General features: G+C 44.5%; 1 protein-coding gene across 1 annotated transcript in view; it reads right to left on the reverse strand.

The window, feature by feature from the left end:
- CLVS1 (clavesin 1) overlaps window positions 1–27643 on the reverse strand; it is a gene marked incomplete at its 5' end in the record, with an annotated part of 101210 nt that overhangs the window by 7889 nt on the left and 65678 nt on the right. The window contains 2 exons of the mRNA XM_081996945.1: window positions 8467–8702; window positions 9659–9769. Of these exons, the coding sequence (XP_081853071.1) occupies window positions 8467–8702; window positions 9659–9769 (347 nt within the window). The remainder of the gene's footprint in view (window positions 1–8466; window positions 8703–9658; window positions 9770–27643) is intronic.

A 27643-nucleotide genomic window follows, 5' to 3' on the forward strand; every position in this document is an offset into this window, starting at 1 on the left:
TATCCAAACAAAGGATAAGCCAAGTAATGAAGAAAATTTGCTTCTCCCACTTTATGAATATTGCATACATGCACACACACACTCCTGTCATCATTCATTCATGCTTTTCCTGCTCACACACATTTCCTTGCCCACCAAGCGCTCCCTCTAGCCCAACACCTTCCAGCGCCTTTGCTCAGATACTCCAGTCCTTTACACCTGCCTCGTCCTTCAGTTTGCCTCTTTTGGTGCCATCCCAGTGATGCCAGTTCCCAGTATCCCAACCACGTTTGCCACCAAATCATAGTCGCTTCAATTCTGTGTGGCAATAACGGGGAAGATGGAGCCCTGAGACGAAAGGGTGTCTGTCTTCCTACTCCCCCATCCTAAATCAGAAGTTCCCTGTCCTTAGCAAGAGCAGCACTGCAGCATGAAAGCGACCCTGCAGATGTACTATTTAGGCTGGAAAGTCAAAGACTGCCACAGCAGGAGAAGCCAAAATGTGGCTTTTATGGGTGTGCGGGGGCATTGTGACCCCCGCATTGCGCCCCAGCCCCGGGAGCACGCACTGTTCTTTCTCGGAGGGTTCTTTCCTCCCTCCATGCTCAGGGTAGATAGTGCCAAGCTAAGAAGTGGCTATTTATTTTGCTTTCTTCTAGCAGTTCAGCGTGTGGCTCTGTGACACATTTGCTGCATATTATTCCAAGCCTGCTCTGAAGATAGCCCTTGTTATTCCCTCCTGAGCGTTTCTGTGGAGTTCATCAACACAGTAGTTGTGTGCCTCTTAAATGCTAATACATTTACTGCCGTAGCATGGCTGTGAGGGTTTTTTTTATTTCCATTTTGCATGTGGAGAGCTGAAGCGCAGGGAGATGAGGGTCCAAGCATTCCTCTAAAGTGGGGTGCCCATTTCCCAGTGCCGAGGGTCTCATTTTGCAGAGCGCTCAGCATTAGATGGCAGCTTGTGTTCAAAGCACGTGTCCCGTTGATTTCTGTTGCAGGTGAGCGCTGAGTATTTCTGGAAATTAGACCCCAGAGCCTATAGCTTGGCAGGCTGAAAATAAGCAATGTGCAAGCTCACCATCTGTGTCAAGTTAGGTTTAAGTGACTTGCCAGGCCAATACAGGGGCTCGGGGAGAGAGGGAGAGCAGGATACGCTTCTCCAGGGCTGCACCCAACAGGCTTAACCAAAGGATCATTCCTGGTCTCCATCAACCCTCCCTCTAAGCACCCCCATTTTCTTGCCCACCGAGTGTGCTCCCTAGCCCAGATGCTTCCAGTGCTTCGTGCCTGCCTCCTCTTTCAGTCCACCTTGGGGATCCCACCCCAGTGATCCCAGTTGCCAGTATCCCAGCTGGGCTCACCCCTGCATCCTCATCTCTCAAATTCTCCTGCCAACAGTGGGGAGGTGGCAGCCCCGAGGGCCTGGAGTGGTGGTCTGCCAAATCTCAGCTCCATGTCTTGCTGCAGCCTGGCCTAGTGCAGGGAAAGTTGCTGTGATCACAAGTAAAAGTTGCAATTACAAAAATGCTCCACACCCCATGGCCTAGACAGGAGATGCACATTGTGGGCGTTGAACCATCACCCCGAGCTGAACAAGTTTATTTATTCTGAGAGGCCAAGCTAAAGCATGATGCAATCTTTGGGGTCGTTAAATGCTAAAATTGAATATGTTTCTACAGAGCATGTGTGAATTGCCCTTTCAAAGGCTTGTAATTTGGCCAGATGTAAGTGGATTTTTCACAGGGCAACAAAAGACATAAGCAGTGTAAACCTGTTTGTTTTATTAAGTGTCATGTCTCTAATCTAACTTAATAAACTTTTGGCAAATTTATAGCCAGCTGAAGACATAATTTACAACGCAATATTTTAGGCAGCCTGACAGCACTGGTTCTGCCATTCCCACCTCCAGCCTGTGTTTGTGCACCCATGCACTGGTAATTGAGTGCTTTAAACAGATGAAACCCATGCTGTCGACACCCTCAGAGAGCAACCGATTTCCTGCCTTGTCCCAGGGGACCCCCAGCACCAAGCTACCTGTCCCTCCTCTCCATGGTTCAGACATGGCTTTGACCTTCTGATCTCCTTCTCAGCTTCTCTCACTCCTGGCTCCTGAGGATATTCTGCACCATCTCCCCTGCAGCCTCCCCAGGACCTGCTAACATGCCAGATCCACTGGCTCCTGTCCATTTTTCTCTGATCTATTAGCAGAATTCCGGTCAAAAGCTATAAAACTGTTCAACAGCTAATAATCTACGTTACCAGGTAATGCATACATTATGTGATATGTATGCCCCTGGGACACCTGCTTTACTGTCAAGACATGTCTCATTCATAATCTGTGTATGGGGGAAGCATTTCTACAGAACCGTTCAGAAATTCCCTGTTTGAAATAATTCATAATAAAATAGTGAATATAAGCCTTGCACCATAGGTCTCGCATATTACAGAGCTATTTTAACTGGAAGCTTACAGAGGGTATTTCCCTTTTCCCCCAGCACATGTGGAAATGCACCCCAGCTACCAGAAGAGCAATCCAGATGCCATCCATGGGCAGTGAGAAGTTTTCACACATTTTCATACTGATTTTTATTTGCTGGTATTTTACTACTTTTGCAGTAAATTGGTGCTGACTGTGAACCGGCATAAAACATGACCCATAAAAGCAGAAACATATGGCGAAGGAACATTAAGGTCACACCAAGGATAACAACTAGAAAGGTCTGCCTTGCACAGCCCAGCTGAGCATATGGAGGCACCAGTCTGGATAAATAAAAACCTTACATAAGTCACCCCCATAAATGACCCCTTTTGGATCTAAAACTGTTCCGGTTGGCATTAGTGTATACCAGTTGTGATACCCTTCCTTCTGGGAGCAGGATCCCATCTCTGAGAACCAACAATTAGTTTCAGCAACAAGTTCATCTGAAGATCAGTCCTTTTGAAAAAGCACACATCAGGAGGCAATAATAGCAAACCCTAATCTGTACTTTAAAAAATCCTTTCACTCTAATCTAGGACATAAACATCTTTATGCTCTGGCTCAACAATGTGGAGCAACACATTCCAACAGGTTCTTTTGCCCTATTTTCAAAATGCCTGATATAGGGGCTTTTGATGAACCACTGGGCAGGTCATTGCATCTTTAGGTGCTCAAGTCCTTTAGGATGAGAGGAAACAGCCTCAAGTTGCACCAGGAGAGGTAGTGGTGTCTTGATGGATAAATTATACATTTTCACAATTAGCGTGCCTGGCTGTACTTTAAAAGTTTTACCCTAACTCTGAATTTCCTGAGTCTTTAATGAGATTGACTCAGTGATAGTAATGCTCTTGAAATCCATGTTATCCTAAGAATAGTTTTTAACGTGAATTTTTTTTTAAAGTTATCCTTAATTAAACTTTGATTAAATAAATTTGATTAAACAGCACAGGTTGTTTGGCCAGAATATATATGTAGCTGTTAGGTAAAATTTCCTTTCTCTGCAGGGCAATTTTAAATTGCACTAGGTTTTCAGACCTGTTTGCACTGGCAGCAGGTTAAAAGCCAGTGCTCTTTTGAAGCCTGGGAGAGCAGCTCCCAGGCTGTGCTTAGTGACTGCACAGGGAACAAGCGAAGGCAGCCTTTGTCACTTGGACTGAAGATCAAGTTCAGACATCAAGAAGTGACCCGGATGCAGCTGCAGAAAGGCAGATCTTGTAAAGAAAAGCAAGTCACAGGGAGGCAACGTGCTACTGCAGGTTACTTGCTGCTGCTGGACCCAAGCGTAAGAGCAGGGTGACACTGAGGGAAAAGGACTGAGCTCCTTCACATCTTCCCCAGTCACTGAATCCATCTCCCCAATTCGGGATGCTAGCTCAATGCTGTTAGGTACCCAAACAGCTACAGGCATGCTTCTCCCACTATGGCTGGCCAAAAGACTATGCCCTGTTGGCTCAGTGACATGTTGAAAGCAGTCTCTGACTCTAACTGCTAGGCTTAACCATCCGCCATAACTATTCGTTACACTACACACCCAGATAAAACCTCCAGCTGTTCCCAAAAACAACAGCTCATCAACAAAGCCAGCACGAGTGCCTCAGGCAAATGCTGTGCTGGCTCCCTGTTGACTAAAGCAACCCAAGGCCCCTTTCTGACCATCAGGCCTCACAGAAGGTTTGGCCACAGCTGAAAGGGAGGTGATTTTCTTTCCTGTGCTCTGACTTTTCACACCATTTACATTGCTCTCAAATCCCACAGCTCGTAAGTGACGGGCTCCCTGCGTGGACGCAGACGCTTCAGAAGAGATGGACCACGACAGGGGAAGTGTCTGTTGCCGTTGCTGCTCACAGGGTTATCGCATGGATGCAGCCAAGCTCTAGGATTGGACTGACTTTGCTATTACTGTATTAACGCTGGTTTGCATATTTATTACCGTGCCCATTTCAAACTTCACTGAGCTGAATCTTAATAAACAGATACGTTCTGAATGGATTTTGTTATTGTTACTTTCTTCTCCTTTTTTTTTTTCCCCTGGCCATTAAGACTCATTATGCGGAGTCATCAGCTGTTTTGCTTTGTTTCCCATCTGCTCATACAGTACTTGAGTTCTGGGATTTTTCCCAGGGTGTGAGATAATACTGCAGATGGGAGTGCAATTTCCACTGTTTTGATTTTGCCTCAGTGGGGCTTCGTATGGCCACTGGTGGAAAAATGACAATTGCACTGGTTTTGATTAAAGATTTTCCATATTGTAGAAACTTGTCAAATCTCAGTATTTTCAAGATCATGTTGCTAACTAGAGTCAGTGGCAGGTTTTTTCTAAGAGGATTTTCAATCCTGTCTCCATATACAATGCCTCCATTCTCTGAAGCAAACTAGGACTCTTACTTGAGAACAAACCTTGTGCAATTTCAAGTCACAGCATAAAACCACCCCTGCCTGTGGTTGGGGAGAAGATAAAGTTCTGGTTCCATTGCTGTTAGGGGAGCAGAAATTGGAACCTAATGAGACTTTGAGGGGCAAGTCTAGTCTCCTGTGACCACTGGTAGCCACCTCATATCAGACCTTTCACTCATGTATCAGTTAGGTTGTCATATTGACAAGCTGTTTCAGTAATTCACTCCTCTGATGGCTTGCAAACCTCCTCCTCTAATTTGCAGCCAAGGTATACTTTGGTGAGCTTACGCCTATTTGATCTCATGCCTAAGTTGTCCTTTTTCTCAAAAACCTGTTCTTTCTCCCCAGTTTTATTTCCCTTCTGTATTTGTAGAGAATGTTCACATGCATTTCAACCTTTTCTCTGTGAGACTGAACAAACCACTCTCTTCTACACCTTCTTGCTGGAAAAAAATATGTTCTCCACTCTCCTCACTCTCCTTGCAACTCTGAGGTGAACTTGTTTCAATTTATGTTCATCTGCCCGGGTGACAGGAGCCAAAGAACTTCTGTCAGTCCTGAAGCCAATGTTCGGGAACTCCCTGGCACTGCTGCTTGGTGCCTCATTTTCTCCTCGTCTGCATTTTGACACTTATTTTAATTTTCAGGTGATTACTTCAGCTTGTTTTCAGTCACATTGTGCAAATGACCTCTTTCTTCTCCTCTGCATTCATTTTCTAACGTAGTGGCTACAAAAGTATTTTGATCAGTTATTCTCTGATTCCATTTCCTGTCATTTTTCTTCTAGATCTGTAATTCCTATCTTGATTTCTCAGCATCTCTGCTACTAAAATTGTTAGACACTATGTTGGAGTAGGTTGTGCCCAGGGTGAGCTTCTCTCCGAGTGCAGGATGAAGGTACTACACTTCACAGGGACATTTCTCTGTGGTCACAGTGCAAGACCCCAAGCTATTCTAGCAGCATTGGGCTCCAAGGTTAAAGCTTTAACACAGCACTGGTCCAGCGGCAGCTCTAGCGAGGGTGTTCTTGTATGGCTTTACAGCAAATAGCTGCAGAGCCAGAAGGGGCAACTTGCAACCCTGCAGCTTGTCATGTTGCAGGACGGTGCTCAGGGGGGGCACAACCATTGTCCCCCCCAGCCTCTGGGGTAAATCCACCACTCATAAGCACTGCCCTGCCCTGCAGCTAATTACTGGGCAGGTAAACCTGCAGTGACATCTGGGAAGTCCAAGAGGAGGAGAACCATTATAGTTCAGCAAGGCTTGTCATCCTTAAATTACAGAAACCCAAGAAGGCTCTGTCTTCATATATTTATGTCTTTCAGAGGAGTATGAGTGTTAAAGAAAAGGTCAGCCACCTTTTTTTTTTTAAAAAAACCCAACATTTCAACATAGAAACACTTATAAAATTACTATGTTTACTCAAGAGTTTGAAGATTTTTACACTGTGAGTGGAGGAAGAGAGGATAGATTTTTAAAACTACAAAATTGCTTTAATAGGGGAAAAAATGTTAGGGCAGTTGTGAGGGAATTATATTTAAGATGAAGACTAATGCTAGGAGATCACCTATGCCTAGTGTAAACCTCCATGGTGTATCCAGTAATCTCAGCCATGGCCTGAGACTCTCATTGTGTTAGAGATGTATGAACCAAAAGAGGCAAGGAGGGGGGATATATAAAGACAAATAATGCCAGTAGAAGTCTGTAGACCTTTTAATAGGCCTTAGATATAAATCTGGTCTAATAAATCTAATAAAGCACACAATTATGCTTCCTAAGCGTAGGCTTTTACCTCAAGTTAGGCCAAACCATAATTTCAGGGGAAGAAGATCAAAGCAAATACTCATAGGAGAAAAGCTGTCAAAGCAGTGAACTTTTCACCTCTAACAGCTAGTAATGACCACGGGGTACAAGATCAGATGGTTCACTTAACCGCCGACTAACGAAATTAGGCTAAAAGTTAGATCCAGTCTGCCCAGAGGCAACATGACAAATTAGGTTCATCCACTCACCATATTTGTATTAATGCATTTTTGTATTAGAGAACAGATTATGAAAGAAAGCTTTGCCTCAAGGCAGGGTTTTCTGGCACTGGACTAATTTTCAAGCTGAGGTTCTCCCCTGAGGGCTCAATAAGACCCCTCCTTCTTTGCAGCCGAGGATTTGATCCTCAGCAAAGATTTACCTGTGAACAGCTCTTAACACTGCAGAGCTTTAAAAACTGCGGACTTCTTTCTATAAACCTACGTAAATTGTACACTTGTTTTAACTTTACATACATGTTTTAATAATGATGGAATGTTTAGTTAGCATCTTTCTAAAATCATTCAATGTATCCCACTGTTAATATTAACGAAAAAAGAAGTTGTTTTAAAATCAGCTCTCTGGGACAGGCTCTGTAAACTCATCCTGGCTCCCAGTCTTGGCTGGCAGTCAGTAGTAAGAACTGCTCACTCTGCAGGTGGTCACGTCTCCTCATGCCGTGGCTGCAGCCTTGCAAAGGGTTGTAGCCCTGCGGACTCGTGGCCTTGTGAGTCGTGGGACTCACGGCACTTAACATCGCTTGTAAGTGTGAGTGTTTTCAGCACGAGGCTTCACTTTGCAGCTGCAGCAGCGTGGCGTCCCTCCGACCTGGGAGGGAGCTGTGAATCAGAAATGCATTTCTTTTTCCTCTGAAGCTGAAAGACTTTTAAAATTAATTGCATGACATTATGGCTTGTCTGCGTTGTCAGCTTTGATTCTGCTGTTACAAAATGATGGCCGCTCCCCGTCACACAGAGTGACACCGTGTCTGCCAGCACTGCACTCAGCAAGTGGCAGCAGCAAGTGAAAGCATCGCTGCGATCCGCATGGAAAGCAGTTCCGCGGCGTGCGGTGCGCAGGCTGAGGCAAGCGCAGGGAAGCCAACCCTGCCATCGCTCGCTGCAGCTGGTGTCGGCTCCGCCGTACCACCCACAAACCTCTGCCAGGGATCCGTCCCTCCTCACCCCAGCCCTCAAACCAGTGCAAATTACTGGGGGTGATGCTCCCGAGAGGTGTAATTTTAAGCATTCGCAGCAGAATGCACAACCACTAGAACTAAAATCAGAGATCTTAAAAGAGCAGCTCTGCTGTCTTAACAAGGCTGGATGGAGAAAGTGGGAGTAGAAGCAGCAGGAGGAGACAAACCCATTTTCCCTTTAGAGGGCAGTGGTGTTCATCGTACAAAAGCTGCATTTCCGAGAAGGTAAAACCCTTGTCGTTAACAACTGGGTTCAGCAGCACCACAGCAGCAGCAAGTAATAGGAACCAGCACTGAAGTGGTGCTGCTGGCCGCACTACACCGTACAGAAGAGCACCTCACTCTGATATACCTTCTGTAATGCTCTGTGCAGGGGCCCATTAATTTCCCCTTGTTTTCCTTCACAGTAATTAGACGAGTAATTATGGTTCCACAGAGAGGCTTCCTTTCTCCTGCCACACCGTGAGCGCAGTCCAGGGTGACGCGCTCCTTACTGTCAACGTTTGCCAAATTGCAACCTCTCCCCGAGCCAGATGAGCTCTTCCTGCTAGATTTATGCCAAACCTGTTTGGAGAGCCAAATAAGAGATGGTTTCAAAGGCAATACTAACCTCTTCATGGGCTTGGGCGAGGCCTCCCGCTCCAGGTTGGAGGACGCATGCTTCACGTGCATGGCGTTGTAGGACGTGTGGGTGTACTCGTTTTCGTCGCTGTAATCGGGACCGAGTAACGTTCGAGCCCATGTCCCCATGTCATATGGAGGAAGGGTCCCGCCGAATTCAGACGGCAGGCATTCAGGGTGTATTAGCTGGTGAAGGCTGTTGAGGTTGTTACCGTGAAGAAAGATCTTTAAGAAATAAAAAGAAAGTTCAAAGTCATCATCAATTCATTACTTCATTAAGTACAATAGTAATGACACTAATGAAGTGTGGAGCATCATTCGTTGACGCTGCAGCTTCAGGTGGGAATTTCTGAAGTGTTCAGCGCTGGTTCGGGCAGGCGGGAGCGGGGGATTAGCTTTGGAGTGTGCAGCTGAAGAATTAGGCTGGCACTATAAGCACTTCTGAAAATCCTGATTTGCTTGCTTTTGGCACGTGAAGCTTTCACTTTCTTAAGTGCCAGATCAGGGAAAGCAGAAATCAGGAATAATGACTGATTATTGCTACTGTAAGAGGATAGAGGCTTGTACGAAGAGCGCTGAGAAGAAAAGGGAGATAGTGGAACTCACTGAAGGAAGATGTGAAGAGTAAGTCCTCAGCGTGTAAGGAGGCAACCCAGCCCCGCACCCCAGGGACTCAACATTTCCCGGGGGTGTACTGGTCTGTGTCACCACATGGGTTTCAGTGAGGAAGATCTGCCTCTTCGGCAGTGGGAGCAAACAGCCTTCAGGCATGGGCATTTCTTGTGGAAACAAGTGAGTTACCACCATGTGAAAACAGTCAACTTGCTGAAGAAATGAAGTAGGAAATGTTACTCTCACAAAAAGAGTTGAGCTGAAGTTTTCCTCATTGCAGGTGACTTCAGCCAGGCCTGATAATCCCTCCACATTACCAATTCTTTCTATCCCTGAGCATGTCCCATTAAAATGTATCTACACTTTGTTAGTGATGACAGCTCTCTGGTCCCTGGCCGAGTTATTGATTCAATCCAGACCACTGAAAACTCTAAGTTTTAATAATAGCAACAATTCTCTGAGGCCATATGAAAAATGCAGAGAGAAAAAGAAGGAAGAAAAGAAAGCAGGCAGCTACTCAGCTACTCCAGCTCTGCAGCTTCCTATCCCCCCCGGCCCCTTCTAATTACCCTTTTCCTTGTCTTGTCTTTGAGGAACGGTTTGATTAGCGTGTACAGGGCATGGATGTACCAGGGCTGGTTGACAAAATGGACTCCTCCAAAACGGGCAGGAAAGCTGTCCTACAGAAAGAAAGAAAAGGAAGGCAGTTAATAGATGCAGTGCTTTAGTCCGGCACTCAATAGGATGAAAGTCAGAGGAAGAAGTCTGCCTCTTGCCAGCTGCAAACGAGCACTGGGCTTGCTGGGAGGGGGGCAGGAGGGAGGTGGGAAAAGACAGACGCCTGGGAACATTTGCATCAGTTTCTTCTGTTAGCAGACGCAGTCCCTTCTCCCCTCCACGCACTAACACATCAATTGCTGATGACTTAAAGTAGGCTCTCCAGCCACTTCGCCTGAACATCTTTTAACTCCATCAGGGCATCTGAGTTGGCCAGGATGGGAAGTGAGAGGGGGCTGGTGAGCACCGCTCCCTCGAGGGGAAGCTTTCCAATTTCTCATCGTACGGCGTAAGGCAAGCCCCCGGTTCCCACGCACATCCCTGCACACCGCTCACCTTTTCACCCTTCGGCCTCCCTGCCTCCCCCCTGCTAAAAGCATCATTACAATGGTTGACCTTTCAGGGTGAGTGAGCAGCATATTGTGGGGAGGAGGATGGGTGGGAAATGCTGGTAAGAGAAGGTGTAGGGAGAGCGCACCATGACGGCACCATGGAAACTGCCAGAGCCCCGCGCTCACTGCCAGGCTGTGAGCAAACACCCTCGGCATTAGCATGCAGGTAGCGTCCCGCCGGGGAGGTGTTTGCAGTAGCGTCCTACTCCGCTCAGACAGCGCGGCACGCTTAATGAAAGAGCGGGTTGCTGGCATGTCTTTAAAGGTTATTGCATATTGTGATGGGTAGTTTGTACCTACGCTCTCATCTAACAAATGTCAGTCAGTCAGGGAAGAGACGAGGATTTTTTGCATTTTTATGCAATGTGGGACGACCGCTGCTCCTGTGTGCAAATCCACTTCCAGCAAGAGGAGAGGTGCCTGTCTCTCCCCCGTGAAGGGAGATGCTGATGAAGCCGTCCTCATCCTGCCTGTGCTCCTAACCCCTACAGACAGAGCATAATCAGGTCTCTTCCTTCAGGGCTTCCGGATCAGGCAGGCTCACTCCCCCCACAATTAGCGTGGGGTGTCCCGGGGCTTTCTCTCACCTTCCTCTGGAGCATCAGAGATTGAGCACAGCTGGTGAGGATACGGGGTGGATTTGTGAGATGATATGGAAAATCCCTTTATACACCTGCTCAGTGTAGCTTCTGCGCCACTTCAAGGTCTAATTGTTTCCCAGATTTAGCACTATGTTGGTGTCCCACCACCTCCTACCACCCAGGACAGATTGGCAGGACTCTCTGTGCTCTTTAGCACTGGCCATGGATTGCCCTGGCAGTCATCTTAAACCGTACTTGGGTAATGTTTGTGCATGGCCACAGGCATTAAGTGATACCTTTTTCTTTTGCTACACAGTAGTATAAGCAGCTTACACCTTGGACACATGAGTTTACCTGAAATCACTACAAATCTCAATATTGGATGCTCTGTGCAAGACTAGTGGGTAGTCAGGCCAGCACACAGGAGGCCAAGCAGTGTAACATAACAGGAGATCCCATTTTAAATCCCAGAAAACTATGAGCTGAGCTTTTTAAGGATGGCACATGCTCTGTTGTGGTGTTCATTCACTGTAAAGATGACTGTATTTCCATTGCTGCTGGAATATTCATTAGAGTTCAGGGATACAGCTCTGACATATAAACTACTGCAGTGCTTCAGGCTGCAGTGACTTCAGCTGGGTTGTGCTGAGAAAGAGCTGCAGAGAATCTGAGCCCACCTAGAAAACACATTGACCAACAGAAGGGTGAAGTGAAGCCCAAAGTGATTTTCTACTCTACCTGAAGTTGGGTTTTAGAGCAGGCCAGAGCCAAAAATGCAAAATGCACATATTCAGTAGCTTTCTTCCCACAGAGGAATGAAAACTTGAAGATTTGAAACTTTTCATAGAATATTCTAAAAAATATGCTATTAAGAAATATTGGAATGTTCCTTTTTTTTTTTTTTTTTTTTTTTAATTCTATATCTGCGATCCCACAAGCTATATCTCTAAGGCAGAAGTTCTGGACTCCTTTGCTCTTCAGGCTAAGCTGCCACAGCTGTCCCAGGATGTAGCATAGCAGCATAGGTCAGTACAGAAGATATGGTCTGAGTTGGAAGCAAAGGACAGTAAAGAAATGAGAGAAACTTTAAGACACAGAGCTTTATAGTGACCAGAAAAAGTAAAATAGTGTTGCCTTCTCACTAGAGTACACAGATGATGTCGATCACAATCTTCAGCGAGAAATGTCAGTCAGACTTCATTTCTAAGGGGGAATGTGGTTTTTTTAGAACAGGTTGATCAGCCTTAATGATACCGCATTACCCAGAAAGGTCTGAATGCTGAGAATTATAGGAATCAGCCAGAGGTTTAAACTGGCAGACTGCCCTTGGAAAAGGTCAACTAATGAAAAGGATGTACTTTCCAATATAGAAAATGAATTTCATGTCCACCCAACATAGATTGTTGAGTCCATAAACTAGATTCTGTCTGGTACATCAGTAGATTAAGTGTTACAGGAAAACTCCTCATATAACAGTTTTATTTAAATGCAATTTCTTTCTTTTCATTCTGAAGGTACACCCAAAAGTGCTCAAAGACTCTTGAAAAGGCAGTATGATGGCCAGGAAAAAAATAACATCCAAAGAACCTTTTTTTATGTGTGTAACTTTCTGCTAATTTTTGTTCCTTACCCTATTAAGCACAATAAGCTCAATTTGACCTTCATCCCTCAGTCCACCTGCATTTGTAAGGCTGTCAATTAGAACAAGGACAAAGACTTTTTTTTTTTTAACCAAAGAAATTTGATATGGGAATCATCCAGACACTGTTTGGAACTGCAACATACCAATTTTGCAGAAGTCCCTAATTAGAGCAGAGCTGTCTTGGAAAGAAAAGCTCCCGTCTGGAGGTCTGCCTTGCACAGTTCCAGGAAGATGTATGAGACCTTTCCCACACCCTACTCTGTGCTGCTTTCCCTGGGGCAAGGTGAAAGTAGCTGAAATTGATTTTCTGTTGGAGAGCTTTTGCTTTTAGGAATTCTCTTTTGAGTTCTCATGTCTTGTGATTCCTTGGGAAGGTGTATTTTATAATGAGGTACATTTTTTGGAGCCTACCGTGAAAAGGACCCTGGGATCATGGAGCCTTTTCTTAACCTGATTCCTTGTTAAAAAAACCCAAACCTGAGGATATATTTACATTTTATTCCAATGGCATAAATAAAATATAACACGCAAGAATTTTAGTTTAATTATTTGTGGGCACTACCGTCATTTATCCGAAACCGAAGCTGGACATATTGGCATGTTGCTCAGAGGTAAAATTGTGGCATGAATAAATTCATCCAACCCAGTGCTAATCTAGCTAACGTGCTACACAGTAATAGCTGGAAGAAACTGTGAAAAGACTCCAGATAGATACCTGCTTGGGCAGCTAGCTCACTCCAGAGTCAGACCAGGTCTTCTTCATTGGGACCTGAAGTAAACTAAAACAAGTATTATACCTAACCATGCTGCAGTGGCACCTTTCCCAAATGGTAAAGGTAAACCTAGAGAGACAAAATTGTCCAAACACGGGATTTTAGTTTTTCCTGTTGATTGAATGAAACTGGTGCCAAAGATGTGACTTCTCTTTTGCCTGGTTTGTCTTTTTTTAACTTTATATATTTTTTCCTTACTGTTTTCAGTTATTCCCCTCTGCATGATCCCAAAAAAAAGAGAAAGAAATGAACACTTGAGTGCCACAGTGGAGCTGCCACAGACACCCCAAAATCCATACAGACCTTGATACATTTTCCATTTCAGATTGGAGAAGTGTCTCCAAACTTGCAGCTCAGAGGAAAATGTTACGGAGATCATTGTTTCCCTTCTCCACTCAGACCTCCTGTGCCGGGAAGTTTCTGAACTGAAATGAGTCTGGGACTGTATACCCTTGGTACATAATGTCCCACTAAATCGCTTGGGAGCAATAGCTACGAGGTGAATGAGTGACGATTTTTCACTATTTCTGCCTGTTCTTGCCTTCACAGCATCTATTTCTTTTGGCATCAGTATGCATTAGAGACCTTTTACAGTTTTGTTGTTCTGAGCTGCCTGAAAGCTACAAATCAAGATGATCTTCCAGCATCTCCTCACACCGAAGTGTGGCAGAAAAGCAAAACAATCTAGAATACCAAAATTAGGAATAAATCCAACCTGATGCTCAGGGCCAATGTTTTTGAGCTGCATGAATTGGCTTCATAGACCAATGACCTGAGCTCAAAAACTAAATTACACCATATTTCTAGGTTACAGACATCTGAATTTTGTGACAGAAACATTTTAAAAATGCTTTCATAACTTCTACCCTTTGCAGTCAGAAAAGCAAACACACATCTTGCCATCCAAATGCACTTTAATCTCAACCATACTTGCCAGTTTACTGCAAATCAAAATATAATCCCTTTTGAAACAAAATAATGTCCCGTAGATTCAGGAATATTTCAATCATAAACAATAGTGTTTAAACCAAAAGGTCATTTAAACTGAGGATAAAAACAGCATCTTCATGCCTGTGCACTTACATAATCAGTCCCCGCAGTGGATTAAACCTTGCACAGACTGTATTAATAGTTCAGGAAGATTTTATTAATAGTTTGGTGATCGTTTCTCCACAGAGAGTTTCTGTGAGTGTGTGATTTTAATGGATTGACGTGATAAGGGAAGGAGGCTTTCAGCTCTCCAGCTCTGGATCCAAATTCAGCCTCTGAAACAGTGATTGAAAGTTTTCGTCCCCCGATTTTACGACTTTGTCAGATATTGGATGGGTTGTGTCTATCAAAAACACGTTCCTGAGTTTGAATGAACGCCACGCAACGCCCTTGGTGCGGGCAGAGCAGGCTGCCTTATAGTACGTGCTGGGAGAGCAGGAAAAGCGTGTCCCCCATCGCCGCAGCTTCAGTCAGCTTCTAATTTTAATGCCGCTCCGAAGAGGTGAATGCTCGGTTCGGGCAGCCCCGCGGGCAGGAGGCGGTGGGAGGCAGCGGCAGGGCCGGGGGCCGCAGGGACCCCGGGAGCGGGCGGCTCGCGCGCCTCCCCGAGCGCCCCCTGGGGCTGCAGGAGCCGGCGCCGCTGCCGCTCGCCTGCTGCGATGCCTGCTCTGCGCCCGGGCACGTTTCAAACCTCCGTCCGGACAAGTTGCTCGTCTTTCCGTTATCTCTTTTTGCTCCCCTGTGTTTCTGAAGAGATGGGAATGCAAAATTAATGTTGCCAGTGGCAATAATTGCAGACTCGTTTGCTTCTACCTTGGCATGCCCTCAGAGTACCCAGGGCTTGGAAATAGCTGCAGAGTAGGGGAAAACCAGTAAAAAAAAGACATTAGTACGAGCAATATGGCAGCATTGACCTGCTCGAATACGACTGTAAAAAAAATTCTTGCGACCAGGAAGAATTGGTTGATTTTGGGTAAGCTGTGACTGTAACTGCTCACACCAAAATGCTCTCTTTTCTTTGAGGCATACAGTAGCAAAGGACTGGAGGAAAATCACAGGAAAATACGAGTGCTTGGTTTATTTTTACACCACATATCCACATATGTAGATGAGTACGCTCTGAAGTACTGCTGTCAGGGAAATGGAACTGAAAAATGAACATTGGGATGCGTTCTCCTAGACTTTTTTCATTATATTGGCTACCTCTCTCACTACACTCAGTAACTTTTAAAATTCAGTCATTTGCAGTGGGTTTCTCCCAGTCATTATTGCACATTAGTGAGGTCCTACAGAGCATCTGTTCACGGGTGTTGGCAGATGGCACCAATAAATCAGGTTATAGAACACAGATTTGCTCAGTAAACTTTGATTTGTCTGGATAGAATCATGCTGTCGTATCATCTGGTCTAACAAAATAACTTGTAACCTTGGGCCAAAAGGGGGATTTCTTCACTATCTTTTTACAAGAAACACTTTGCTGAACCAAATCAGAACAATTTAGGAAAAGAAAATTTTCCAGAAGAAGTGACTCGGCTGGATTGACACCATAACCCGGTGCTGCTTTTTTGCTTGGCATGTGCCCCTGTTGATTTCAAAGTGTTTCACACACTTCAGGTACAGACTGAGGTTCCCTCCAGAAAAAAAAAAAAAAAAGATGAATGAATTACTTTCATAGGGAAACGGCAGGTTCATTCAGGGACTTGGTTGAGGAGGGACACAGGGAAGAGAGGAATTCAAAAAGTGGTTAAAAAATAATGATAAAAAGAGCACTGGCACACTGGCCCTGCATGTGTGTGACTGAGGTACCACAGTTTGCTCTAGATTAGGTCAGATTAGGTGAGGCCAGATCAGGGAGCTTCTGGCCGAGCAGGAATATCCAAAGTCACACATTAAGCTAAGGAAGGGTAGATTGGGTTCCAGGAACAGGCGGCAGCATGGTAAGGGCCATGAATTAGCTGGAGGCTATTTTTCAGAGTTACTTTAGGAACTTGCTATGATCTTTGCAGCCAGCTCTAGCAAACCGGGCTAAATTGTCTCCAGTGTCCTGATTTTCGGTGTAAACTGTAGCTCAGAAACATTTTTATATCCCTCTTTCTTAAGTGAGGGTGTCTGCAAGCTGAGATGCTTCTATTCCTGTCTCTCACTGAACATGAACGTCTGAAATTAGTTGAGGGGGAAGGGAAAAGCAGCAGGAAGATCATCAAAGCTGAAAGTAGTTTAGGGCTTAATTAGAAACTGTAAAATGTGCTGGGCACAGTGCAAGCCTGGCCTGGAGGCTTGCTGGAGGAATGCAGGTGCCGCTGGTTGAGGTGTGTGACCACAGGTCAGCTGTGATGCTTAGCTCTCCCTGGGATACCAAGCCCTTGGCCTTGAGCTTTGGTTCATCACTCAAAATCATTATCAGAATGTGCAAACCTCAGGTTTCCAAGAGAAGTGATGTCCCTCCAGCCCTTTCCCTGACACCAGGACTGAAAGCAATGCTCTCATCTCTGCTTGAGCCGTTGATGGGTTGTGTGGGTGTGAGTTTCTCTGTTTTGGGTGTCAGATAAAGAAGTGTTTTTTTCCTGTAGCCAGATTTTAATGCAGGACCTTCTGAAGCAAAATGGCCACACACAGGATGAGTACACCCATCAATGGAAGTAAAAGTCAGCGTTAAGACATCTTTAAGGAAAGACCCTAATTTCCTTGCACCTGGCAAAGAATCCACCCAGGGACCGCTGGGGTTAAAAAGTTCGGCATGGAAAACTTGACCTGAAAATGTTCTATTTTTAATATACACTTTTTGAAAAAGAATAACTTAAAGAGTTTTTTGAAAGTAATTTTTAAAAGTTAAGCTCTAAACAAAATTAATTAGTGCTATTAACCACCATATCCAAAATCTGCAGTTTTTCTGACTTGACCCGATTTAAACGTGTCTCTCCCTAGCTATTTCTATTTCCACAGACAGACATTGCACCTATCCTGAGGGGCAATAGACCTGTGGGACACTGTGATTGAAAGCACAGGGAGTGAAGGAGTTAGGGCAGAGAAGAAGATGATGATGAGGCAAATCCACTAGGATTCACTGACTCTGAAAGCAGAGTCAAGTGCATGCAAAAAGCCAGTCCTGAAAAGGACAAAGTACTTATTTCTTGTCCAACACTGAGATTTAAAAAAAAAAAAACCCAAACCTCTACAAAGACTGCCTCTTTAGATATGCATTGTTATGCTGAGAATCTGCATCATGTATGTAAAACATTTGTTCCATATTTTCTTCACATTGCCACTTGCTGTATCTACATATCTACCCTCTGCCAAAATAGCCCTGTGTCTGACCAAAGGGGCAATGAAGGCCAAACTGTCATGGTGAGAACAAACGCCCACAGCATTAGTTAAAGTCAGCCAAAAAAAGGCAATTTAAAAAGGTCTTGTGGCACTTGCCTTTCTTTTCAGGAGATCTATTGACTTTGCAGAAAAGCTTTCCGTCTTGCCTATGAAAGTGCCAAGGTGTTACAGAGAATTCATACAGTCAGATTAGACTTGTGCTGTGATTGAAAGCCGATGATGGAGAAACAGAGATTTAGTTATTTATAGTGCTAGGCAACCTATTTGGCACTGAACGAGAGTCCGCTGTAGCAGAACTTATAGTCCAAGTAGCTTGGCTTGAACAAAGCCTGGAATCATCTTAAAACTCTTGCATGTGCACTCACATATAGAACGACATGTAAAGGAGATTAGAAACTATTTTTGTGATGAGATTATAACCTAGCACAGGTCAGAAAAAAAATGATCAAGCAATTTTTTATTGGTATTCATTGACTGACTGAAACAAACTATTTGACAGAGATTATTCCCTTTCTCGTAAATTTCTCTGCATCTAGTAAGAATTTAAGAAAATCCTTTGTGTTGACTTCTCCATATAGCACCTTGAAGGTATCATAGGCTTCTAGCACCCATTTCCTCTAGCAACCTGTCCACTAAAGGCCGCCCAGTCAGGGGGAGTCTATTGACAAAACCTTCTCACTCCAGCTACAGGAGGCAGGGAGACTTCAACTACCCCAGCATCTGCTGGAAAAGTAGCACGGTGAGCTGTAGGCAATCCAGGAGACTTCTGAAGTGCATGGAAGATAACTTCTTAAGTCAGGTAATAGACAGCCCTACCAGAGGGGATGGCTTACTGGACCTGTTGCTCACCAATGCAAGTGAGTTAATTGGTGACATCAAGATTGGAGGCAGCCTGGGATGCAGTGATCATGCACTAGTGGAGTTCACAGTCCTGAGGGATATGGGGCAGGTGAAGAGTAAAGTCAGGACCCTGAATTTTAGGAAAGCAAAATTCCAGCTCTTCAGGGAGTTACTCAATAGGACCCCCTGGGAAACTGCCCTCAGGGTCAAGTGAGCAGAACAGAGTTGGCAGATCTTTAAGGACACTTTCCACAGAGCGCAAGAGCTCTCAATCCCCAGGTGTAAGAAATGAGGAAAGGAAGGCAACACTCCCACCCAACTTGGTGTCATCTGCAAATTTACTGAGAGTGCACTCAATCCCCTCACCCAGATCATCAATAAAGATGTTGAATAAGATCAGCCCCAAAACTGAGCCCTGGGGAACACCGCCTGTGACTGGCCGCCAGCTGGATTTAACTCCATTCACCACAACTCTCTGAGCTCGGCCGTCCAGCCATTTTTTCACCTAGCAAAGAGCACACCTGTCTAAGCCACGAGCTGCTGGTTTCTCCAGCAGAATACTATGGGAGACAGTGTCAAAGGCTTTACTAAAGTCCAGGTAGACAACACCCACAGCCTCTCCCTCATCCACTAGGTGGGTCACCTGGTCCTAAAAGGAGATCAAGTTGATTAAGAAAGCGTACCCCCCTTGATGAGAAAGACTGGCAAACTGGTAACAATGTAAGAGGAGAAGGCTGAGGTACTCAGCAACTTCCTTGCCTCAGTCTTCACTGGCAGTCTCTCTTCCCACACCTCTTGAGTGGGTGGACTGCAAGATGGAGACTGGAGGAGCTAAGTCCCTCCTGCTGTAAGAGAAGATCAGGTTTGAGGCCACCTGAGGAACCTGAACATACACAAGTGTATGGGACCTGTTGAGAGGCATTCCTAAGTCCTGAGGGAATTGGCCGATATAGTTGCCAAGCCACTCTCAATGATATTTGAAAAGTCATGGCAGTCAGGGGAAGTCCCCGGAGACTGGAAAAAGGGAAACATTGCACCCATTTTTCAAAAGGGTAGCAAGGAGGAGCCTGGGAATTACTGTCAGTCTCACCTCTGTGCCTGGGAAGATCATGGAAGAGATCCTCCTAGAAGTTACACAAAGGCACACAGAAGACAGGGAGGTGATTCGAGACAGCCAGCATGGCTTCACCATGGGCAAGTCCTGACTGACCAACCTCGTGGCCTTCTATGATGGAATGACCACATCAGTGGACAAAGGAAGAGCTACCAATGTCATCTATCTGGATTCCTGTAAGGCCTTTTACGTGATCCCTCACAACATCCTTCTCTCTAAACTGGAGAGATATGAATTTGATGGGTGGACTGTGGGGTGGATGAGGAATTGGTTGCATGGTCTTATCAGAGGACAGTGGTCAACGGCTCAATGTCCAGAGGGAGACCGCTGACGAGTGGTGTCCCTCAGGGGTCCGTTTTGGGACCAATACTCTTTAATATCTTCACCAACAACATAAACAGTGGGATCAAGTGCACCCTCAGCCAGTTTGCAGATGACACCTAGTTGAGTCGCGCAGTTGGCATGTCTGAAGGATGAGATGTCATCCAGAGGGATCTGGACAAGCTCAAGGAATGGGCCCCTGTGAAGCTCACAAGGTTCAACAAGGCCAAGTGCAGGGTCCTGCACCTGGGTTGGGGCAACCTCCCGTATCAATACAGACTGGGGGATGGAGGGATTAAGAGCAGCCCTGCCAAGAAGAACTTGGGGGTACTGATGGACAAAAAGCTGGACATGAGCTGGCAATGTGTGTTCAGAGCCCAGAAGGCCAACCTGGGCTGCATCCAAAACAGCGTGGCCAGCAGGTCAAGGGAGGTGATTCTGCTCCTCTACTCCACTCTGCTGAGACCCCACCTGGAGTCCTGCGTCCAGCTCTGGAGCCCTCAGCACAGGAAAGACATGGACCTGTTGGAGCAGGTCCACAGGAGGGCCAACAAAATGATCAGAGGGATGGAGCACCTGTCCTCTGAGGACAGGCTGAGAGAGTTGGGGTTGTTCATCCTGGAGAAGAGAAGGCTCGAGGCAGACCTTCTTGCAGCCTTCCAGTACTTAAAGGGGGCCTATAAGAAAGATGGGGACAGACATTTCAGCAGAGCCTGTTGCGGTAGGACAAGGGGTAATGGTTTTGAACTAAAAGAGGGCAGATTTAGACTAGATAGAAGGAAGAAATTTTTCACAATGAGGGTGGTGAAACACTGCCACAGATTGCCCCAAGAGGTGGCAGCTGCCCCATCCCTGGAAACATTGATGGTCAGGTTGGATGTGGCTCTGAGCAACATGATCTAGTTGAAAATGTCCCTGCTCATTGCAGGGGGGTTGGACTAAATGACCTTTAAAGGTCCCTTCCAACCCAAAGTATTCTATGATTCTATGGTTTTCTTAAGGTTATATGCTAAACACAAGCTAGGTTACCATCTTATTTCCCTAAGAATTTCAGTTTTTACCTTAACCTGTTTGAGACTGGAACCTGATTTTAAAATTGAAGGTTTCCTTTCACCTTGCTGTTGCACATACCCTTTTAAAAACAATTTCTATGGTCTCTGCGGTCTTTGACAAATGTATCCTGAGGAGTGTCCTTGTGGTTAAGATATTTTTTCAATTCTTTTTTCTCTTTCAACAGGAGAGTGTGTGTCTCTGAAGGTGGGTGAGAGAACCCTGTGACCTGCTTTGTTTTAAAAGGAGTCAAAATGCTAAATGCGTGTGCAATAGTGGAAAGCCATCTCTAGGGGGTTTCAGTACAAGGCAACTCATGATGCATTAGATAAACATCTGAGAGCAGCAGCACCTTTGCTTCATGTACAACTTCTTATTCTTCAAAACAATAGAAGCCTGGGGAAAAAGATATATATTTTACTATTTGCATGATTCCGTCTCTGTCCTTGTTTTAATATGTTAGTGAGATTGCTTAGCTTTCTTACCCTTCCATGCTGAAGGAATACTTGTTTCATGTATTTATGTTTCACAAAGTCCCACATAGTTGCAGGGATGAATTGACAGGAGCAGACCAATGTGTCAGGTCTGCCTTAAAATATAATCTCTTTGTGTCTGCCCTTTTGTGATGCCTTCCTCTACTTTTTTTTTTAATAATGGAGCAGTGCCTTGGTAATGAGAAAACTGACCATAATTGAATGTCCTTGAAATAAGTTTTGAGAACAGAAAAAATATGAATAATACTAAAGATACATATGGGAAGATGTAAAGATACATCATGGAAAACATTTTCAGGAAAGCTGTTTTTACAGCGACAGACAACATTTTAAGTTTCATGACATTTTCTACACTCTGCATTTAATAAACAAGTTACGAAGACCATTTTGCAGAGAAGAGCCTTGTACTATGCAGTACAGAGAACACACTGATATTTTTCCCCAGTAGTCATATAAGTAGTCATTGCTAATAGCACCACCAATAGCTAAGATTGTCTTATGGTCCATTTGCATTTTGTTATAACTTTGCCAGAGTTTTCCATTTTGGGCCGAAAAGTTTCTAAAAGGGAGACATTTTTTATGGGGACAGTTTTGGGGGCTGGAGGATGGGGGCGAGAAAGTGATTTGAGTGCTTCTCAGTGGGCTTGGGGAGGGAAATATTGTTTTCTGTATTTCAAAAATATTTCTATTGTTACTGGAGGTGGAGGTTTAAAGCTCAAAGCCTTTGGATCATGGACCCGACCTTTCACATGAGGTTTTCCTAGTACACGTGGTTTTACTGCCACAGTGAGATTTTGCAGCTCATGTATGTGTGTAGATCAGAATTCATTCAGGGAAATTTGGAAGTTGAGAGGTTTCATAAGCTGGACTGACTAGTCATAGTGATACCCTCTTGCCTTAAAAGCTATGATCAGTCAAAACCCTTAGAGTTCATCAGCTACCTTCTCCCAGCAGAGCGGCTGCAGCCCTGACCCGTGGGTGGGAGGCAGAGCTCTCCCCACAGTGGTTGCTTCTAGAGGTATTGTAAAACACAGGTGGAGTCTGAGGCCCATGAAGCTGCGATTTGATACTGGGGTTTCTCCTTTTCGAAGTGACTTAGGGAAGTGATTGTGCCCCTGTACTCGGCACTGGTGAGGCCGCACCTTGAATACTGTGTTCAGTTTTGGGCCCCTCACTACAAGAAGGATGTTGAGGTGCTGGAGCGTGTCCAGAGAAGAGCAACGAAGCTGGTGAGGGGTCTGGAGCACAAGTCTTATGAGGAGCGGCTGAGGGAACTGGGGTTATTTAGTCTGGAGAAGAGGAGGCTGAGGGGAGACCTTATTGCTCTCTACAACTACCTGAAAGGGGGTTGTGGCGATGAGGGTGTTGGTCTCTTCTCCCAAGTAACTAGTGATAGGACAAGAGGAAATGGCCTCAAGTTGCGCCAGGGGAGGTTTAGATTGGATATTAGGAAAAATTTCTTCACTGAGAGGGTGGTCAGGCATTGGAACAGGCTGCCCAGGGAGGTGGTGGAGTCGCCATCCCTGGAAGTGTTCAAAAAACGTGTGGATGTGGCGCTTCAGGACATGGTTTAGGGGACATGGTGGTTCTGGATTAATGGTTGGACTTGATGATCTTAAAGGTCCTTTCCAACCTAGTGATTCTGTGATTCTGTGATTCTGTGACTTTGCCATCTTAATGTTCTTTTTGTGCGGTGTTCACTACCTAATGCAATGCTAGACGACAGCCAGTACTGCTCATCACATAGTCACTCCGAATCCAGGGCCTTTATCAGCCTGGCAGTGTTAAATGCTGCATCAACTTTATATTCTTTGTTACACAAAATACATGCTTGTACTCTCTGCAACAGCGCTTTTGTTTCCACAAGATGTCTTCCCTTCAGTTCACGCTTCTTATTCCTCACTACCTTGCTTTACTGCAACCTTAACTCTGACTTCAAAACAACTTTAAAAGATAGCGGTAGGAAAATTATATCTGCTGTCTGGGCAGGTGCAAGGCAAGCAGGGCACCAATCAGCGGAGTTTCCCACTTTTCCATTATCAACAGCCAAGCATGGATATCAGACTGCAGGGATAATTTGTCCTTTGACCTCTTCTATATTATCACCCACTCCCACTACAGTCCTTGAACATGAGGAGTCTGAGGGCTACCAGTTAAGTTTACTGCCCAAGTAGCACCTTCACTGTCTACCCCAAAAGGTTATTCTTAATTGTGTTTTCAGGCAGCACGGCATCAGCCTGCAAGCTAATGATTCCTCCATTCTCCTGTTCTACTCTTAATAATCTGTTCTGATTATTTTCTCTGAGGCCAAGTGCAGAAAAAGAAGACTTCTCTGAATTTGCTAAAACTACAGCTAGCAGGAAGGTGTGATCCCATTTCTCACCCATGTCAGATTAAAAAGCCATACAAACTTTCCTCTTCTTGCTTCTTATATTGGATTATAGTCACACACTAAGCACTGCTACATGTAGTCTTAATTGAATTAGTCTTTTTCCATGCAGAGGTTAGGAGGATGCTGTGTCATATCCCTGGATATCATTAAATTTGCTAGGTAGATACAGGGCAGTTGGTCTGTACCTTATTCTTTGAAGGCTTCCAACCGAGAACTCTTTCCACCTGAAGGCACGCAGCAGCATATCCTCCTTGTTAAACTCCAAGCATTTCATTACTGCTCCCTGCTTGACTGCCAGGGCATTTGCAAATCAGTGGGTGCCATTTACCTTGAGTTTCATGGAAACATAGAATCAAAGAATAGTTTGGGTTGGAAGGGACCTTTAAAGGTCATCTAGGCCAACCCTCTGAAATGAGCAGGGACATCTTCAACTAGATCAGGTTGCTTAGAGCCCTGTCCAACCTGACCTTGAAACAAGGCTTGAAACAAGTTTAACAAGGCTTTAGGCACAATGGCCCATATTGTCACTCAGAGATTTTGTTCAAAGTGGTGGAATACAGTGTGAGTGAAACATTGATCATACTTCTGAGATTCAAGTTTGAGATGAGAGGTACAAAGTCTGCCTTGTGGTCATTTACTATGTTTTTTCTTTGGGGCTGATACAGGAGCCAGTACAGTTTGATGTCTTTATAAATGACCTGGGTGATGGTTGAGACTAACTAACCCTCAGAAGCTTTGCTGGTGATACCAGGCTGTGAACTACAGCAGATATGCTGGAGGTCAAGGCAAAGATTCCCTCCCTATTCAGAGGGATCCTGACAGGCTGGAGAGATGACTTGCTGAAAACCACATCAACAAATGCAAAGTGTTTTATCTTAGAATAACTCTATGCAGCAGGACAGGTCAGGCACGGAGCAACTAGAAAGCAGCTTTGCAGAAGAGGACCTGGGCATCCTGGTGGGCAAGTTGAATGCAAGTCAGAAGTGTAGTGTGTTCTTGTGGCAAAGGTGGCCAGCCATGTCCTGGGCTGCACTAGCAAGTGCATAAGCAGTAGATGAGGGAGGGGGTCCTTAACCTCTGTGCAGCAACCATGAGACCACATCTGGAGTGCTGCACCCATTTCTGGGCTCCTCACTGCAGAAGAGGCTGACATACTGGAGTGAGTCCATCAGAGGCTGCCAGGATGGCCAGGGGCTGGACCAAGCAGCATATGAGGAGAAACTCAAGAGAACAGCTCAGCCCGCAGAAGAGGGAGTTAAGGGGGAATTTTTCACTGCTCCCTGCAACTAATTGATGGGCACCTATGGAGATGACAGCCAGACTTTTCTCAGGGAGAAAAGACAAGGTAATTAACATGAATTTCAGTTATGGTGGAAAGCCAAATTACATATCAGGAAAAATTTTCACGGCAGGCAGTCAAACACAGGAACGTATTTCCTAGAGGGGCTGTGGAAACCCCATCTGTGGAGATGTGCTTATCTCAGCTGAACAAGTCCTTGCGTGACCTGATCTAAACTCAAAGCTGGATCTAATTTCGAAGTTTGCCCTCCTTTAAGCCATGAATGGGATCAGATGACTTTTGGAGATGTCTTCCAACCTTAATTATCCCATGATCCTGTGGTATTTTATATGTGCGGGTATGAGTGCATCTGTCAGACTGTTTCTGCTCTGTAATTTACTTAGTCATGTTCCACACTTATCACTGACTGATCTCTGGTTACTCAGGGCTTCGGGTTGCAATTTGCATTTAAAGCTGAAGATTTAATCATCTTTAAAATATGCCACAGAATCCATTATAGACTAACGGGCAGGAAGGTAAGGCTTATTTAAGACATGCATTGCCACAAACCCCATATTATGAGCACAAATGACAGCAATAAACAAAAGAAAATAATCTGTTGAGACAAGAGGAAAATCTATATCACTAACTCCCTGCATTGAACTGTTGTTCCAAGAGTAAAGGATTTCTTGGTTATCAGGAATGTGCTGGGTGAACAGAAGTAATCAGAAAAGCTACGTTCCCTATTAACTGTTACAGTATTTCACACATGCCCCAATGCATATTAATCCCACTTATATCCATCAATTTAATTAAAATCTCTCCATTTTTGAAATCTATAACTGGCACAGAAAGGTATCAGAGCTTAGGAAAGAGTGTTCGTTTAAGCTATTCACTGGACAGCTTTCCAGTAGTGCTAGGTTATTTCTGGTAGGAAATAAACTATTTCATCTGTAAATCCAGCAATTTGGAAAATATCTGGAGATTGCAACCGAAACCAACATTTGTCTGCAAGCGTTAGTGAGAGGTTAATAGTACTGCTGAACACATTGCAGATGCTTTATGCGGGATTCTTTTTTTTTTCCTTTTCTTTTGGCAATGACACACTTTTGTCATACATATGCAGTAGTCTGCACGTACGGTACCTCTTTGCACAAAAATTCAAGATAAGAGCCACTGACAACACACTTATAATGCTGAGATTACTTTAATATCTTGCTTCCCAACTTGTATTGGGGAAAAGTATGACTGGGAAAGTCAGCTCACTGCTTATTGGTATCATCCTCTCCAAAATTGTAAGACCAAGCCGTTAGCAAACTTTCTTCATTTTCCCCCTTAATTCTCTGCTCCAGGCACTATACAGTTTCAATTTTGAGTTTAAAACAAATCTTGGTCACTCTGTGTTGTTGTACACTCTGGGAGGGATTACTCTATTAAATAGGCTCTGCTATTTGAACTGGTTGAGTTGTGAAGGAGCTCAGGTTATGAAAGCCTGCTCAGTGTGAAATCCATCACCGAACGCAGCAAATTCTTCATTCAAGGCGATTATTGAACAACTAATTTTCCCAAGAATAAACAGAACAGGAATATCCCAAACAGAAAAACAGAGAAGTTAAAAGCCTTGCCAGCACCAACATTCTTTCAGTCTACATAAGATAATCAGAGTTGTTTGCCTAGTACTTCAGTCTGTATCCATAAGCCAGAAGTGCCACTGGAAAAGTAGCTTAATTTCTGTCAGAGAAGTTCTGAAACACCTTGATTGTTAAAAATGTTTTCCCATTAACTTAAGCAGAGGAGGCTGATTATAAAAGATTATTACAACAATTTGCGCATTACTCTCAAGGTAAAGTAAGTGAAACGTCAGCTGTACGTTTTTAAACAGACATTACAAAGAAGGTGGTAAAAATAGAATTATGTTTGTGTTTGTTAGAAAGTTAGAAAAAGTTTTTCAATTTTGGGAATAAAATTCAGTTTGTGATAATATCACAGTTAGATTCTGGGAAAAATCATTCAAGTAAGCATCTACTGAAATACCCGGAATCAACTTATAGCAAAGCAGTTAGCATTTCTAAAGAAATGAAGGACTCGCCTGAAGTTTGAGGTTAGATGTTGCTTTGATGCTGTGGACATAAAAAGAAACCACAATGTTTCTGCAAATGAGTCTGAGGCAAGAAAGCATAACGCAGTCAGTGTGGGAGTCCACAGAGCCCAAAACTCTGAGAAACTCAGAGTGGACAAATAACTCATGCGAGAGGATGACAACACTACATAGGCATTTACAAGCATCAACAGAGATCAGTAGAGGAAGGAAGCAGACTTATTTGTGGCAGTCATGGACAACAGCAGAGTAGAAGGTGAATGAACTGTCCACTTGAAGGATGGTGGGATATAGACTGATTTTCCATGGTGTTTAGGTGCACCGGGGACACCAATACCAGCAAAGACAAGTCACTGATGGTAAGAGTCAATGAAACTCTGGTCTTAGAGAGGTAAACTTTATTCCATTATAGAATTATGTCAGTAAGTATTTGGATGAAGAAAAATATTGAAAAATATGGAAAAGTTGAACTTTATAGTAGTACCAG

Source organism: Phaethon aethereus (genome assembly GCF_964289735.1).
Source record: "Phaethon aethereus genome assembly, chromosome: 2".
Classification (NCBI taxonomy): Eukaryota; Metazoa; Chordata; class Aves; order Phaethontiformes; family Phaethontidae; genus Phaethon; species Phaethon aethereus.